Below are 18,433 nucleotides of genomic sequence, written 5' to 3' on the forward strand. Positions count from 1 at the left end.
GTCTCTTTCTTGGCATGACACAGTTGTTGACAGAGCACATGATTATATGAGCACCAAGCATAGGCATTTCCATTGTGATTTGCCATAGTTGATTGATTTCGATCAAACAGAAAAGATTCGACCTCATTGTTTGCACGTGTTTGATGAACGGAGTGACATTGGACCTCATTGTTTGCATGTGTTTGATGACCGGGTTGTCACTCCATCTGTTTGTTCATCTACATTGCATAGAGTCTTTAGAGAAGACAAGAATTTTTTTCGTTCTCTTTACATGGAATGGGTGTGTTCATGGTTTTGTGTTGGAGATGGTTTCAGGAATTTTCAGCCATGGAGATTCTTGAAGACGAAAGAAGCAGGATACTCAACGAAGTTGAAGCATCAAAGGAGCCACAGAAGACTTTGAGTCGCTTTCGGCCTGGCCCAAAGAAGCAAGCGTTGCAAACCTTCATGAAGTTCAAGTACCGCACGACCCACACATCAGAGTGGGCCGGCGAAGAGTCCCTTCCAGGATTCCGGATGCTATTGGCGATCTCCCTCGATGCCATACAGTTCGGTACTAGTACCTCACTTTGAAAAGGAGGGGATGTCACGCGACACATCCCAACCCTATGTGTCCGTGGACAAGCTATACCACAGCAGGGTTCAATCAGTCCATTCAGTTTAGAGTAGCAGTGATCTGACACTTTTGTGAGTCTATTCGTAGACCGTGCATGCCGAGTCACTTAGCATAGATGCATATCCTCCGGTTGCACACAACATGATCATCAGTATTCCCTTCAGAATCCATCAGATTCAGTCAGGGGATTTTTCCAGTGCATTTAGCCTATTTTCTCTATTTTTTGTTATTTTCACTTATTATTTTTAAGTGACTTTCCAACAAAAGTAGGTAGGGCAATTTTGCTAAGTTAATATATAAGTAAACCCAAGTTAGCACTCTCTGGGAGAAGAGGCAGCAGGAGCTTCCCGCTCAACAGGCAACTTCTCAGCAGTACCCCTTAGCACCCCCAGCGTTTGGATCCCCATCCTCACTGGGCAAGCCCCCATCTCTGACGTTTTCCCTCTTTGCAGTCATCGCCCACAACCTCCACTTCCCGGCGTTTGTGTCCCTTACAGATCAGCCCCATCCTTGGTGTTTTCCTGCGACCCACAGGCCTCAGCCCTTAGCGTTTTTGACCTGCAGCAGCAGCCCCAAAGGACCAGCGTTTTTGGGATTGCAGACCAGCAGCATAACCCAGCGATTTCCGCCATGGTAGCGTTTTTGGCAGCAGATGTTCAGCCCATTAAAAACGCAGCTTGACAGATACGAAACCTTAGCGTTTTTACCCTCAGCATGACCCCCGAACAAAACAGTCATTTTCAGCCATGAAAACAGCAAGAAACAGTCATTTTCAGCCACCAAGACAACCCTGAATTCAGTCATAGAAGATCACAGATTTCAGCCTAAGTCGTCGTCACAACCGTCGTCGTCATCGGCATAGTCCCATTGCATCAGTCCATTGCATTCGCATTGTACACCTTTGTGCAATCAAAGTAGACCACTCTCGCTGACGAGAGTGGGGCCTTCGGAGTAGGGTTTTACAACCTCTCGGGTGTCGTGTCTCTTTTCTCTCCTTCTCTCAGTCTCATTCACTTGCACGTACAATATCCACTCACTTTGTTCGTGATCATAGCACTCTCCATAAGACGGAGAGCTCTCTCTTTCCCTAAGAACTAAAAGGAACCTTGAGCAATAAAGATCACTAATCTTGAGAAAATACAACATTCATTCCGCTACACCTAACACTAGAGAACCATTAGCTTTATACTTGGTTTTGTAGACCCACTTGACCTTGATCACTTTCCGCTTCGGAGGCCTCAGAACCAACACCCATGTGTTGTTCTTCTTGATGGAGTCAATCTCTTTTGGCATGGCCAACTTCCACTGAGGTAGTGAAAGCGCCTCTTGAACTGTAAGAGGAACTCTGTCCTGGATCATTGAAGACATCAATGCATAGTTTACCTGTAGTAACAGGACATCTATCTCTGCAAGTCGAAGTCGATGTGAGCGTCGTGAGGTACCGAAATCCATAGTAACAGGGAATGGTCATTTTCAGGTCTCCGTTCCCCGTTCCCCGTTCCCCGTTCCAAGTTCCCGTTCCGAATCCTCGTTCCGTGTTTCAAACGTAAGTACCCGTAACAAGGAATGGCATTTTGTTCCGCGTTCCCGTTCCCCGTTCCCGTTCCCGTTCCGGTTTCCCGTTCCTGGTAACTATGCCGGAATCTCGCCAATCGGGTGGAAAATGTGAGATTGCTGAATCTCGCAAGGTCTCCAATAACCACTTCGGTAACTTGTCAAGCTTGCTCCCCTCGGGGAGGAACAACTGGAAAATCTGTCTCTACATCGGCACTGTGATGAGATTCACTGTCAATTGCGTCTTCGGGTATGGGTGCATTCTCCTCTGTAGCTTGTGGGACAAGGGTAGGAGAAGAGGGTCATCATAGGGCAAGTCAAAATCTGGGTCTCCAAGAATGGGAAGATCAGGAGTCGTCGTATAAGGCTTGGGAGCGGGAAACCCCCTCTGAAGGTAAGGTCTTATTGAAGACTACATCACGGCTGAGAACAATCTCCTTCTTCTTTGGATCATAAAGTCTATATCCCACTGAAAGAGAGTTGTAGCCGACAAAGATCATGCTGCGGGTCTTGGGGTCAAATATCCCCCTTGCTCCTTTGGTACGTGGACATAGGCATCGCTCCCAAAAATTCTGAAACGGGAGACATCGGTCTTCTTACCAAAATAGGCTTCAAATGGTGTCATCTTTGGAACTGAAGAGGTTGGAGATCTGTTGAGGGTGTCGACAGCTTTCGCAACTGCCTCAGCCCAGAAGGACTTAGGCAAATTTCGATGCTCAAGCATGGCCCTAGCCATCTCTACTACTGTCTGTTCTTCCGCTCCACAACTCCATTCTCTGAAGGCGTATTGGTATTCGCAAGCTCTCGCTTGATACCATGGTCCGTACAAAACTGAATGAAAGCATTGGACGTGAACTCCTCACCTTTATCCGATCTAATGGTCTTCAATACATGATTGCTTTCCTTCTCCACAAGAGAGTGCCAATTCTTGAAGAGACCAAAAGCCTCATGTTTGTGTTGTAGAAAATATGCCCAAGTAAAGCGGCTAAAGTCATCCACCAATAACATAAAGTAAAGAGCCTTGCCGAGGGAAGGGGTCTGCATAGGTCCACAAAGGTCGGTGTGAACCAACTCCAACACGGCATTGGCTCGGCGTGTAGAAAGCCTGGGGATGGATTCTCGATGTTGTTTCCCACGAATGCAAGAAATGAATTTCCTATGCTTACTCCCAACATCTGGTAAAGCCTTGAAGCAATTGTTCTCGAAAAGCAAGTCGAAGGGCATCATTGTTCAAATGGCCAAACTTGTAATGCCATAAATCACATAATGGGTATTTGAGTTGAGGAAGAGAGAGCGTGGAGTCGATTAAGGCCGTTCTCTACCGAGCCCCCTCTGACTTCTATACTGGTCTGCCGATCCCGTATAGATACTGAGTCCTCCGTGAAGATCACCTCCATGCCAAGCTTGCACACCTCGCGTACTGACATAAGATGAAAACCTAGTTTTGGAGCATAAAGTACCTTGGAGGTATGCATACATCTTGTGCTGTCGGGAATGAGCTCCATGGAACCCTCGCTGTGAATAGGAATTTTAGATTGTCGCCGATGAAAATAGTACCACAGTGTCGCCGCATGTTGGACAATAGATCCTTCGTAGGTGTCATGTGCCATGAGGCACCACTGTCAAGAGTCCAATCACGACTATCTCGAGGAGAATGGGTTACCAATGCCTCCGATGTCCTTGGAGAGTCCGTCGAAGGAAGAATCTCCAAATGAACAAAGGCCGGTGACTTTACTACGGCCGCCGAGGAGGTCGAAGCTTCTCCAACTCGCTTTGGGCACTTCCTCCAATAATGTCCTTTCTCACCACAATTATTGCAATGCCGCTCTGCCTTCAAGACATCACGTTCGGCATCACTCTTCTCGTCTTTGGTGTTGGTGCTTTTCTTCTTACCCTTCTGCCTCTTGTTGTTGTTGTTGGAAGAACCGGTCAAGGCTTTGGAGTCTGACTTCTTCTCCTTTTGGAACCGCTCCTCTTGGTCTAAAACCATTGGAACTAGCTCCTCCCATGTGATAGTATTCAGCCGTCCACTGGTAATCAAGAAAGAGTAGTAGTTGGTGTACCGGGGAGGCAATTGAGCGAGAAGGTGAATGGCCATGTCCTCCGAATTGATAAGCTTTTCCATATGAAGTATCTCCTCCTGAAGCTCTTGCATCTTGTTAATATGATCCTGCATGGAAGTGTTCTTCGCATCCAAGGTTCTCAACTGCACCTCGAGGGCTATCCGCTTCATTGGAGAGACTTGAGCATATAGAGAAGAAAGCCGATCTCACATTAACTTTGCATCTTGCATTAGCCTAATGTGGCCAATCACTGCGGGTGAACTGTTGAGGATAATAAAAGATCGGATCCGGGCATTTACTCATTCCCATAACTTCGCTCCCTTAGAGTCCTTTGGCTTTTGAAAGTTGCTTGAGACAAATCCTCCAAGCTCGTAAGAGTCAAAGACCGCCATCATAGTTGCTTTCTCAATCGCCCATCCAAGGGAAAGGTAGGAAGTGTAGGTATCTTGATTGGTTGATCACCTACTGCGGAATAGAACTGGGACCAATCTCCCCATTTGTCATTTATGGTGTGGTCACCGCCGCCGATCCCATCCCCTTGGTGTCCATCGTCACCATGGGCTGAAAATGTGTCAGAGTCATCACTCTTGTCCATGGTGTTGGAGAATTTGGGCATGTGAAGCGGCTTGAGTCAAGTGGAAGATAGGAAATCTGCAAATCTGTCCACTATAGCCGAAATCAGCCCCAAAAGAGTGAAAAACGCAGAAAAACAGCAAACCGCCTCTTTTTGTCGCAAAAACTAGCAACTCAATCTCGCACAAATCACTAATCCGATTCAAGAGCACGTCGTGGCTTTGATACCATGCTAAAGGTGCAACGGAAAGAACGTGAATCGGATGAGGAACTTGTCTACAACTGCGATCAAGACACCTCTCTGTGACGGGCAGCCAATAGATCTCGAATCTATTGCGATGAATCTCCTCGCCGTGTAGGCACAAGCGCGTACCGCCCAGCGAACAGGCAGTGGATCTTGCCGGGGATGCACAACTGCTATGGAGTGGTGGTAACAGGCCAGAAAGGGAAGCGCTAGGGCTAGAGAGAGAGATCGCAAGCTGATGTCGCCTCCTGCAGAAAACGCTAGAGAGAGAATGTGCAAAACGTTAGAGAGAGAGTGCTCGCCACAAAGTGCAAACGCTAGAGAGAGAAAAGCTAACAGAGAGAGAGAGAGAGCCCAAACGCTGGTAATCTGTATTCAACAACTTGCCAAAAGTACAAGGGGGGGGACTGCTTATATCGGACAAACTCCAGTTTGCCCTACTGAGCTAGGAAACCCCACGATTTTGGAAATTGGTTAAAATGGCTAATAAATATATAAACTCACTAAAAGTGACATGGAACACATATTTAGTGGCTTAAGTGCAGATGACTCAAGACTCTGACCCCGGGAAACCCTAGGAACAGGGGTCCTGGCTCATGCCAGCCTATTGGGTAAGCAATACCATGATGTGCACGGCCGAGAATAGGTACGTCTACCTCAAGTACGGCCGGGCACAGCCACAAAACAACCCTCACTCCCTAATCTGCTCCTAGGAGATACCAGAGCTACCACCGGACAGGAACATGAATGCTAACAGGATTTGCTTCGGGCACTATGATGGAGCTGATGGTTATATTGTCTTGTGGGTGACTACCATGGGTCTATACCTTGCACTTTCCTTTAAGGGTGAATCTGGGCTTATCTTGGATTCATCTAGGTATATCAATTTAGTATCTCTTTTTTTGTACTCAGACATGGTATCAGATTCACCAGTTTGTAACAGATTGGTCTCATAGGTCATTTTGGTCTTTTGAAGACGTTAATATATCATTTCATTTCATTTCTCTCTCTCTCTCTCTCTCTCTCTCTCTCTCTCTCTCTCTCTCTCTCTCTCTCTCTCTCTCTCTCTCTGTATATCAATTTAGTATCTCTCTTTTTGTACTCAGACATGGTATCAGATTCACCAGTTTGTAACAGATTGGTCTCATTTGGCCTTTTGAAGACTTTAATATATCATTTCATTTCATTTCTCGGGTGTGTGTGTGGGTGTGTGAGTGTGTTAATAAGAAGAGGAAAATGGTATAACCTTTCTATCACCCAAGTGTGGTAGATTGGTTATGCCATTTCCCTCTTGAATAACAGGTCTTGAGGTCAACTCTCGTCGGATAGATCTTTGAGGTCTCTTGGGATAACTTCCTACAATATTAAAATTCTCTTCTTCTTCTTCTTCTCTCTCTCTCTCTCTCTCTCTCTCTCTCTCTCACACACACACACACACACACACACACACACACACACACACACACACACACACACACGCACCCGCATGCACGCGCGCACACTATATTAATAAATCTGTTGAATAACCCTTATTTGGGCTTGGTTGTGACAGGAAGAGTAGGCTCCTCCATAAAGGGGCTTTTATTCAACTTTGGGGTGGGGGTTGGTATGATGTTTACAGTAATGTCTAATATGCGTGAGGTGAGGAGGCTTACTTTGCTCCTGAAGGAGGCAGAGTCACTAATTAAGGACTTGGAGGACGAACTTGAAGGGAAAGATGAGTCGAAGTCCGATCTTGGGTCCTTAAAAAATGGTATCGCACTGGAACAAAGGCAGATCTTTGTCAGTAACACTCTTAGAAAAGTGAAGAGTGCAACCGAATCTCTCTACAGTATGCAAATGATGCTGTCTAATGAGCCAGCTGCCACATCAACTCTAGAGCATGTACCCTCGAAGGATATGTTGAAGCTCGAAAGAGAGCTTGAGGCTGAGCTTGAGAGAATGGAGTTAAGCTTGGGTGATGGAGATGACCGGAAGCTTCAAAATAAAAGCACTGGATCTAGCGAGGTAAGGCCTTCACTTACAAACGCACCCTGTGAGCTTTTGAATTGGTTATCCTGTTTTTTGGTGAGCTTTGATTGGACCTGGCAAAAACATTGGCAGTGTGGGGAGGTCGGAAATTTGGTGCAAGGTGAGTTGACAATCCTTGGCATTCCTCATGAAGTTGAAGTCGACTCAGATGAAGATAGCAGCAGCTCATCGCATGAGGACCTTCATGTTCGAAACTACGCAGTTTCTCCTAGAGCCTTAGCAAAGCGTTTACATGAGGTTTTGGAAGCTCGGCAAGAGGAAAGGATCTCTCAACTTGAATCTGACCTCAAGACTTTGAACAGCAAGTTACAAGCAAAGGAAGAAGAAGTCAGATGGTTGAAGGAGAACTCCCACAGCGTTCATGCGGCAGGTAGTTCTGTGTCTTTTTTGGTCTTACATACATGTTGCATAGATTACAGTTTTTAAAGGGTTTACATGTTTATCAGGTGACACTCAGGAATTTCCAGCAGTGCAGCAGAGTTCACCAAAACGCTCGCTACTAAAGAAGTCAGGGTTTTCCAAAAGAGAAAAGGATGCCTCACAGTTAAAGATCATACGGTCACCCAATCCATCTCCCATTTCCCCGTACACTGCTAGCGATGTTTTCAGTGATGTCTCTGTATTCAAGAAAGGAATAGAGGATAAAAGCACTGCATTTATCACTTTAGGAGGTGAGGCATTGGAAGCTTATAAAGAAGCTTGTGACGAGTTCTCAAAGCTGTCAACTAGTGGTTCGGAAGGAACTTTGATGCCTGAAAGCAGACTTTCAGAACGGCATGGCAAAGAAAAATGTACACGAGAGGGGAAAATAGAAGCAAAACCTTCGGGAAGCTCCGATGGGTGGGAACAAGTAGATTTGCTCTCTTTGGCAGAAGATTTCTATGGCGGCGGTGATCCTGACTTGCTAGAGAGCATGCCAAGTTGGAGTAAAACTTCACTTAAAGAGCGTCGTGGCCCTCGTCGGAAATCTCGTATCAAAGGGCATCCAGAACCTGAGCAGCCCTTTTCTAATTCAAGAGGGGTTGATTCGTCAGATGATGCTACTAATGACACATCTGGCAGCACTCCTTGTTCAATCAAGTTCATTGATGTGAGAACTGTAGCCTACTCCCAAAGTGATGATAAGCAGGGAGGCATGGAAGAGGGGGATTGTGATTGGAGTCCAGATATTCTTATCCGCGCTGGGGTGAACACTCCTAATCAAGAAGAGTATCACTCCATTCACCCAGAAGTGGATAAGAGCTCTGGCAGGTTTTTGCCTTCATCCAGGCAAGGCGATTGGAACTTGTCCGATGACAGTGAATACTATTCAGAGCTGGATGAGCAGTTAGGTCAGTTGCTCATAAAAAGGATTGTTGAGAAGAGCAGGAAGGGTTCTCCTATAGTACAGGATGCTCAAACCGTACTTGCTCACTTAGAGAAGAATGAACAAGTGCATGCTTCTGATTAACCTGTGGTTTGGTTACTACGGATTGGTTTTGATGTCTATTTACACGCGATTGACTGAACCTATCCTTGCTGCGTAGCGCTACCTTTGGACTCCACCTTGACCGTGTGCTGAAGGGTGCTGTTCAACCAGTTAGAATTAGAGGTGTGAGCTATGGGGAGGTATAGCTTGCCAGTGAGAGGGGCTTGGCAATGTAGCAGTTGTTAGCAAGCTGCAGCTCTGCTTGCTTGCCAGAGTACTAGATTGTATGGACTCTTTTAATGGAATCCTGAGTCCGCAGATCTTGCTTTTCATCTATCTTTTTGTCTTGCAACTGTCAATGTGCTATGATGGAAGGGTTATGAAGATATGATACTTGTTTGAACTGAAACACTAGGGCAAGTTCAAAATGCAGAGACAAGGAGAAGTTCACAATGCAAGAATTGGCCTTCTCAAGTATGCCTGTGACTCTCACTCACATTGAGCCTGCATGCATGTCTCTTAGTCTCCTTCTAAGCTGTATTTTTTTGACAATTTGAAGGCTAGGAATTTCAAGGTCATGTGTTTGTGTTGTTTGGACCATTTTGAATCTGACCATTTTGGTTACAAATTTTCTTAAGTGCATGTCACTTAATGACCAGGAGCATCAGCAAGGGTTTGTGGGGCATATCTAATATGGCATTTTCAGCTATCAAATTGTATGCCAGTCTTTTTGTTTCCTATTTTAAGTCTGAACTAAGATGGCTCTCATGTATATCATGACTCTGCACGTGCTTTCTTCTATGAATATGCCTTGTGGTGTCGAACCTGGGTATTTCAACACCCTTGCTAAACGGTCAAACCCCATTGGAAATTCTCTCCACACAAATACTCAAAGCCATTAGTCTACAACCCCGTGGGAAGGGAAACTTTGTTCAACCCATGTCAGCTTTGGTGTTGGTTGGGTGGTGGCAATGTCTGACCAGCATCTTGTGTAAATATTCATGAAGTTTGATCTTTCTCAGGTCTTGTTGGGTTTATTCAAAGTTAATAAATTTTTTTAGTTAATTGCCTGCTCTGATGATTCTTTTGAAAAAGAAAACTCCTTTTCGTTGAGGGGAAAACCAGATCAAGGCTTTCGACAAACTTGAAACGCATCCTCACACATGCACTTGTCCTCCGATAATGCCTTTTTTTTTCCAAACCCTTCTTTTTGTTGTTACTAATGCTAGACAGTCACAACAATAGCATTGTCAACTTCTCTTCAACATAAAGAATAACTGAAACAGGAATGCGGTGGCAACTAAGGTCAGTGTGTTCTTCAACTTTATGCAAACTCTTGGCAAAATTAGCTCTCACTATGCGTTAGTTAAGCACTGTGTGCCCTAATGCTTTCAAAATTAGAACAATGGAGGAGGTACAAGAATAACCTCCATCACAAGAGGACAATATAGCATGTTTTGTAGGTATGGTAAAAACATTGGTTTGCCTACTTATTGAGAGACATGGAAAATGCTCTTACATGGCTACTATATCAGCACAATGAATAAAAGCACATTAATATGATGTCGTAACTTGATGCAAAGTGAAGCCAAAAATTCAAAAAATCAATGGCCACCTATTTATTAGTATTGATTATTTTAATTCGAGGATATGATTAGCGAAGAATTGTGAGAAACTCCTTATAATGCTTCATTTTCCTCCTTGTTAGTTTGTACTTCTCTTTAGCCCCTTTATCACAATCATTTATTTAGCTTTGTGACTAGGTGTGATTCCTTTGAAATTTTGATGACTATTTTTTTCTGAAGTACTCCAAATTGGCTTTTGTAAAGAGTTTGATGTTTTTCTAAACTTCATTTTAAAGCCAAGAACAAAGGAGGTAGCCATGTGAGTGCCTTGCCCATTTAGAATATTGTTCGGAAGTAACTTCACGGGTACTAATAGCACTCCATTGTCATGAATGGAAACCTTGAGTTAAATTTTTTCCATTTCACTTGATGTTATGTAAATCACTTGATTGGAAATATATCTTGTTTTGTAATAGCACTCCATTGTCCTGAAGAAAATCCTTGAGTTACCTATTTGCCCATTTCACTTGATCTAAGAAGAGGTTCTAGAAGCCATATCAACTTAATGTTAGACAATTTTGGTTGGATCCCAATCATGTTGCCAGGGCTTTCTTGCGATGTGTTTCCTTCTTCAAAGATCTCTTTTTTGATTTTTTACTTTTGGTGGCTCGGCCCATTGTTATGCTTCATTGACGAGGGCACATTTACATGCATATTCTTAAGAACATCTGGGGTGACCCATCTTCTCACTTTAAGTCCTTACTAAAGCAAAGTAACACATTGTTTCTAATTCTTCTTCAAAGATGATGACATACCAATAATACTTCGTTCAATGTAGAATACTTTCAAGATGCCGCTTTGATAGCTTTTATGGCATGATGTGGCTAAAAACATTTTCATCCATGAATGATTGCTAAATTGGGTTGTTTTTTGGGTGTTGTTCCAAATCCATGTCAATGCTTGAGTTTTTCCTTTTGACATTGTTATTGCAAAGATGGATGCAAGGTTTACTAGGCCCATGGATTGACCACTTACTATTGGAGGTTCTCCTCGCTTACACCCTTTTTGCAACCTAGCTTTGGACTCACATCAAACATTTAAAAGCATACGAATTACTCTTCACCATCAACATGTCTGATTTTACTCAAAACCTTGTATCTTCAAAAGATTATCCATTTCCCATAGTCATCTATATAAGAGCATCATTTAGGCACGTGTATATACTTGTAACTTTAGGTCTTTGAGATATTTTGATTGCATTAGGGAGATCAATCGAAAACATTAATCTCAAGATTTTGCATACAAACATTGGCCTTTTCAAGTTGGTACTAAAAGGTCAATTGATATTGATACATTTTATTGTTATTGGAAATCGCTCGTCTTAGAGCGAATATACTACATGTGGAAGATGTGATTCTCCATTGGCTAGGTGGGTCTACTCGTGGAAGTGGCAATGTAAAGGTTGTATAAAACAATGGAGACAACAAAACCTAGAATATTTGTAGACAAGCCTTACTTTGAGATTATGGAAAATCAAAAACTATGGCTCCTATATGATCTAACCATATCTTGCAACAAATCTCTCCTAGCTGCATCTCATCACTATCTTCTCACTTTCAAGGATAAAGAGGAGCGGATGTAGCTGTAGCGACAATCCCACCTCCTCAAGGGAACAAATGTTTGGACCACTGAGGAGCTAACCACAAAATCAACTCAAGCTTTAAAAAAAATGAGCTTAAGAAAATGTACTATGCCCATAAGCAAGGTAAATGGGCAGTTTATTGAGGCAGTAAAGCCATCATTTAGGAGTTTCACACTCCTAAAGGGGCTCTCCCCTTACCTGACTACCCTTAGGTTTTGTTTTACTTTCTTTTCCCATCTATCGGATTCTCAGTCCTTAACTGACATGTATCTAATTCTCTCACTTAGAGAAACTCATTGTAATGTTTTGTCTTTGGTCCCATGGGTTTTATCATCATTCAAGCAAAAAGGAATCACCAATGCAAGGAAAAGAAGTAAAGGATTGTGGAAGTGTAAAACCTAGCTCTTCACCATTTCAATTCCGTTGCACCTAACATTATATCAAAGCTTTGAAGATTTTGCACTAATTTGCTAATCCCCTCTTGTGGAAGTGTAAAACCTAGATCTTCACCATTTCAATTCCGCTGCACCTAACATTATATCAAAGCTTTAAAGATTTTGCACTAATTTGCTAATCCCCTCTTGTGTTTTTGGTTGTGTTGGCAGTCCTTCAGTGTATTCTCCTCCCTCTCTTGGAATGGAAGGACTAAAATTGCGTGTAGGATCGTGCACCTTGAGAGTAAAAAATTAGCAACCAATTGTATATCGGGTGTTGCATGCGGGGTAGATAGTCTCTTGAAGATTAGTCTACAACGTTTCTTGAACCAAGAAGGAAAATCCTTGCATGGTCAAGCCTCATAGCGGTAAGGAGACCTCCACCAATCAAGCATGCGAGCAAATCCCACCTATGGATCCACCCATGAGCCCTCCCCTACCCCTCCCTCTTTGCCACCAAATCCCTTGAATGCTATGATGCACATGATGATGGAGATGATGATGCGACACGACAAAGCTCGACGACAAGAGTGTACGGAAGTGGAGGAGGCACGTCGATTAGAGCGTGCGGAAGCGATGGAGTAACAGAAATGTCGATTGGAGGCCGAAGCCAAGGCTCATAGATGGGAGAGCAAGGCAGATGCCGAGGCTTGAAGGCAGGAAAGGGAATCCATGGGTGATCTCATCTCCACCTTGGTAGTGCGATCCGATACCCCTTCTTTGGAGTCTGATTATGAAAAGATTGTCAAGACCATCGCAGAGGCGACCAACGCTACACGGACGACCCATGAACCAATTCCCAAGAAGATTACGTTCAGTAAGTATGGCGGTAAGATAGAGGCTATTGTCATTTATTCTTGGCTGCATAACTTACATCCTATTTTGCGGTTGTTAAAATGTCTGATAATAACAAGGTTCTCTTGGCTTCCATGCATCTCATGGGTGAGTGGATGAAAAAGGAAGAAGCCCACAATGTTGCGTGCACATGACTCTGTGTGCCACATGGACATGTTTCATCGACTTCGAGGACCAATTTTTCCCTTCTTCCTAGATAGGAGTGTCTAGAATTCTAGGATGATTAGTACTTGTAATTTTGTGAGCCTGTTTGTAGGTCGTGCATTAGATTGCATTTTCCAGTTTTCAAACCTTCTTGTGTACAAATGGTTCGTACACGGATTTTGACAGATATTATTACACAATGATGGGCATTTGACATGACATGCATGTAATTTAAGTTAGAGGAAACCAACGAGCCGTTCCATGCGTCAATTAGATTCCCGGATCAGCAAATGTACAACAATTTCACCCGAAACTTAGCCTTGGTAAAAAACTTATAAATTAAATCATTTTTATGATTTATTTGTTGGGTCTAGTGGACGGTTTGCCCTACCTAAGGTTTATAATCCAATTTTCAGCCCTAAAAAGGGAGAAATATAGTCAAGCTTTGTGCATTAGATTTGTCTAGCACTAGCAAGAAGAACAAAGAGCAGCGAACATTTTCAGATCTACAAATCGGCACTAGCATTTTGCCTGCTAGATATCTACGCTTTGCAAATTCAGCCGTAGCATTGGCATTTCATGTAGATCAGTCCCTAGCACTTTCAGTTCTAGTCTTTCCCTCGCTGGAAGATCCCGAGATCGACCTTCTCTAGCTTCCACATTGCGGTCTGGAACTTTGGTAGCCCATTGAGCCTCCCCTCGTCCATTCCCTCACTGATATCGAGTGCTTTGTTGCTGCCCATCATCGGCATCGTTGAGATCTGCATTTTCATCTCTTTATTCCTCTCACATTGGAAGCGTAATTTAGTCCCAGATCTACCCCTTGGTGGCCATCCACAATCTCACATCAAGAAGGATCCAAAGGTGCATCAAATGAGCCCCGGAGGTGCCTTGTCTTGAAGAGTTATCGTGGTGACAGTCATCATTCGAGTCAGTAGATGGTCTGCACTTGAGGCATTGTTGTGTGTACATTCCATTTACGCAATCAAAAGCAAATATCACATCGGCAACGATGTGGGGGGCCCTTGAGAGGGTTGGTTGGGACCCCATCAGGTGCCATTCTTCTCTTCCTCCTCCTCCTCCTCCTCTCTCTCTCTCTCTATCTCTCTCTCTCTGTCATAATAACTAATATCTAATTCTTCTAAATGATTTTCTCATGTTAAACTGATAATTTAATATGGGGAAGTACCGTGGGAGAAAAAGTTAGAATATTGGTTAAGCTGGTAGATCGGCCATCCACAGTAGGGATCCAAAGGAGGGAAAATAGGGATCCAGAGGGGGGCGGGGGGGAGAGGGGGGGGGGGGGGGGGGGGGGGGACTTTTGCAAAAGAGAAATGTGTAACAATGGGCTTCAAAGACCCTAAGGTTCAACCCATAAGACTTCCAAAATGCTAAGGTTCTAAAATTCAAAGGTTATGTCCAATGGTCCAACCCTAGGGAAAATTGGATGGTTTACTGATGACCAAAAGTCTTTCATGACTCCTAAAGAGGAGGGGGCGAGCCCTAAAGGTAGGGGAAGAGAGAGAATCTTGTGAGAGAACACACACACACTCAAAGGATTCCCTTTCCACAAAGGGCATAATGGACACATGTCAGCTCCCTAGGCCAATTGCCCACAAGGTGCACTCAAATCCTATTGGATGGCCATAGAGGTGGACCAATGAGAATTAGGCTAGAGTAAATCTAGTTTAATTCATTTAAAAACACTTAATAAAAGAACCAATAAGAATTAAGATCTCTAGAAGACTATTGGACAATCTCCCAAGGGGTCCAATGAGCATTCAGTAGCCCAATGACTTGCTTGATTCCTATTGGCCAAAGGACAAAGGGGTCCAATGAGAGTTTAGTTGCATTATTTAATTACCTAAAGCTCTCACAAAAGGGAAAAGCGGGACACATGTCACAAGGCTATCACTTATGCTTCTCAATTTGCATTGGCTAAGCTTTACAGGGTCCAATGGGGTGCCAACATGAGTATTTTGCAAGAGGGGTCGACCAAGAGAGAGAGGGGGCTGATTTTGGCAAGGCATTATCACACACACAGTCACACAATCTCATGTGTGACGCAAGAAGACTCTCTCTCTCTCTCTCTCTCTCTCTCTCTCTCTCTCTCTCTCTCTCTCTCTCTCTCCCCCCCCCCCCCTCTTCTCAAGCTTTAATGGAAAGCCCATCTGTTGGAATTAGGGTTGCACAGAAACACACACAGCTTGGAGAAGACGAAGGAAGCTCAAGGCACACAATTGAGAGTGCGTTACTTAGTGTGCAATGGAAAGATGGATAGCCCTAGAGTGATGGGCGTATATACAATGCTCGGGGCAAAAAACCTCCTAAAGAGGGAAAAAATGCCCCGGTGGTCCTAGTGTGTTCACACACATCACTACCACATGTATAATCCCCCCTTGGAGTGATGCGGTGAACGAGAGCTGGCGCATGAGTAAAGGGAAGTGCCATGCCCTGAGGACATGATCAGTCCACAAAGGGGAATAAGCCCAAAGCTTTGTGAAAAGCTTCAAGTTTCTCACGAGACAATGCCTTTGTGAAAAGATCTGCAAGGTTGTCCTGTGTTGGCACATAAGCCAAGCTAATCTCTCCTACTGAGAGCGTCTCCCTGACACAGTGGTAATGCACCTCAATGTACTTTGTGCGAGCATGAAAAACTGGGTTCCTTGCAACTGCCAATGCGCTCTGGCTGTCAGTGTAGATAGTGTTGGCGATGTCCTGTCCAACACCCAAATCAGCCATAAGGCGTCTGAGCCATACACACTCAACCGTAGCTGTGAAGACTGCCCTGTACTCAGCCTCACAACTCAAAGTGGCCACAGTAGGTTGCTTCTTGCTCAACCATGATATACATGAACTACCAAGCATGAAACAAAAACCACTCGTGGAAACTCGCGTGTCAAAACAACCAGCCCAATCTGAGTCCGAAAAAGCATGTAAGTCTGGCAGCAATGATCCCCCCTTGGGATAAAACAAGCCAAGATGTAAAGTGCCACTAAGGTAGCGGAAAATCCTCTTGACAGCCTGCCAATGCTTAGACCCTGGGCTATGCATAAATCTGCTGACCTGTGAGACTGCAAACTGAATATCTGGCCTCGTGTTGCATACATAAATGAGGCAGCCAACAACAGTTTGGTAAAGAGTGACATCAGGAGGATCGCCAGCATCATGTAGACTCAACTTCAAACCTGTTTCCATGGGAGTGGCAATAGGTTTGCAATCCTCAAGTCCAAACTTACATAGTGAGTGGCATAAAATGGTAACCATCTTTTTGCAACATTTGTCAGCCTACTCAACGTCCTCTTCCTCATATGTGTATATATTTTTCTACGCTATTAAGTTATCTAGAGTAAATTACCCCTCTTCGTTTAACCTTTGTGGCGACACATACATTATACTCTTCTCAAAAATGTCACCTTAGTCATATATTTATATTACCACCCTTTTCTTTTTTGCTTTGTAAATAGAATAAGCATACAATAACCAACTATATACCCCCAAACTTTATTACCTCTTTTGAATTAGTAGTAGAAAAATAATATATCCATCTTCCACCCCATATAGATAAATTCCCATGGAAATCAACTCTCCACTTGTCTTTACCAAAGATTATGGTCCCTCTCTACAACTCTTCTATGCCCCCTACATAGGTGGCCCAATATCTCTTAAGAATATACATATAGTTTTTCTCCTAGACTCCAATTGTATATTCTTTTCACAAGCAAATAATACTGGGCCCTCCTCTATTTGTTTAAGCATCATAGCCTTTTGAAAAAGCATGATTCCCCTTGGATGCATACAAGCAAAGGGCCCATACAAAAAGACTTGGAAGCAAAAGGTTCCCTAGCCTAGTGTGGACCTCCCAAACCAAATTCCTTGGTGCATGGGCGTGAAGAATAGTCCAAATTCATATCAAACATGTTGAGAAGGTCAATTTTGCCTTTTGAAGCATGTCATTCCGAGCTACAGGTAAAAAGTTATGGTCAAAATAGTGTAAATCTGACAGATTCGCAGCAAAAGGGAACGGTAAATCAAGTAAATCAAGAGGGTGAGATCTTATTTTTCCCCTACTCATCTTCTAGAAGAGCAATGAGTGTTCAAGGTCACTTGCATGTGATGGGACCAACCTAAAGATGCTTTCTAAATGCCAAGACAGACAAGTTGAGATACCCCGCAGGAGCCACCAGTAGGGCCTCATGGTGGGGCCCACCTACATTATGCACCCCTATGGAGCCTTCACGGTCTAAAATGATATTTTTGGTGAATAAGTAGTCCCTTTTATGTCCAATATTCAATGAGTGGTCAAAGGACACTTAATTAGGTCTAATCACTTACTCTAATTAAGTGTAGCATAATCCACTCCTACACAACTATAAATAGCCCCCCTTGGAGAGACTCAAGGACACACACCTATATTTTCAGCTTCATGTTGTTTCTTGATCAATAGTAGAGAAAACCCCAACTCTCCCTCTTTCACATCCTCCCTCCTAACCTTCCTCTTTGGAGGAAGTGCAACTCTATTCTCCACTCTTTCCATTCTACAATCTCTTACTCCATCAACCCAATAAATCATTTGTAGCACCTCAATAACTTGTAAACACATCATGATCTCTCTCATGGTTATGTTAATTGTGCGCTCCTTGCCGCACTGTCGAAGCAAGGGACTTGCCAATACACCGTATGCGAGCCACAAACGGCTCCAAGCACACAACAAGCCTAAACTAGCAAGCTCAAGAAAACAAAGGGTGTGTCACTCACCGCTCTACGCTCGCCTTCGTGGTGGATTCCTCGCCGCGATGAAGAAGAAGCTGCAGTCGTGCCGCGCTCAACCTCTTCGCCGCCGTCGTGCCTTCGTAATGCTCGATCGCACACACACTCTCCCTCTCTCTCTCTCTCACACACACACACACAAGGAGGTGAAGAAGAAGAAGATGGAGATGGAGCAAGAGCACTCTTCAATTGCACAAATGAGAGAATGAGTAAAAATTAGGTTTAGTTGGCTTTTATAGGAGCTCACCCCATTCACACTTGGGCGCCCATGCTTAACCAACTAATCCCTTGAATGTCCAAGTTAAAGTGCGCCTCTCATTGGCGATCACTCTACCTTTCCCTATTGGTCCGACAAGCCCGGTACTTGACTCTAAATCATACATAATACGCGTCCATCGTAGGTGATGGGGTGTCCGTGAGCCGTGAGGGTTAACATTAATGATCATGAAATCATCTTCAAAACTTTCAAGTGTCGCAATTCGTGATGGTTAGCAAGCGTCGGTCCTCCCCTTAAAAGGTGTGCGAGAAATCAAG

General features: G+C 43.9%; 1 protein-coding gene across 1 annotated transcript in view; it reads left to right on the forward strand.

Annotated features, from left to right (window-relative positions):
- LOC147425720 (uncharacterized) overlaps positions 1-8,825 on the forward strand; it is a 28,962-nt gene extending 20,137 nt beyond the window's left edge. Inside the window, exons 3-5 of the mRNA XM_086500729.1 lie at positions 6,603-7,057; positions 7,154-7,451; positions 7,528-8,825. Of these exons, the coding sequence (XP_086356855.1) occupies positions 6,603-7,057; positions 7,154-7,451; positions 7,528-8,531 (1,757 nt within the window). The 3' untranslated portion in view covers positions 8,532-8,825. The remainder of the gene's footprint in view (positions 1-6,602; positions 7,058-7,153; positions 7,452-7,527) is intronic.
- The last annotated feature ends 9,608 nt before the right edge of the window (positions 8,826-18,433 follow it).

The sequence above is a fragment of the Adiantum capillus-veneris genome, chromosome 25 (assembly GCF_014529385.1).
Source record: "Adiantum capillus-veneris isolate H3 chromosome 25, ASM1452938v2, whole genome shotgun sequence".
NCBI classification, from domain to species: domain Eukaryota; kingdom Viridiplantae; phylum Streptophyta; class Polypodiopsida; order Polypodiales; family Pteridaceae; genus Adiantum; species Adiantum capillus-veneris.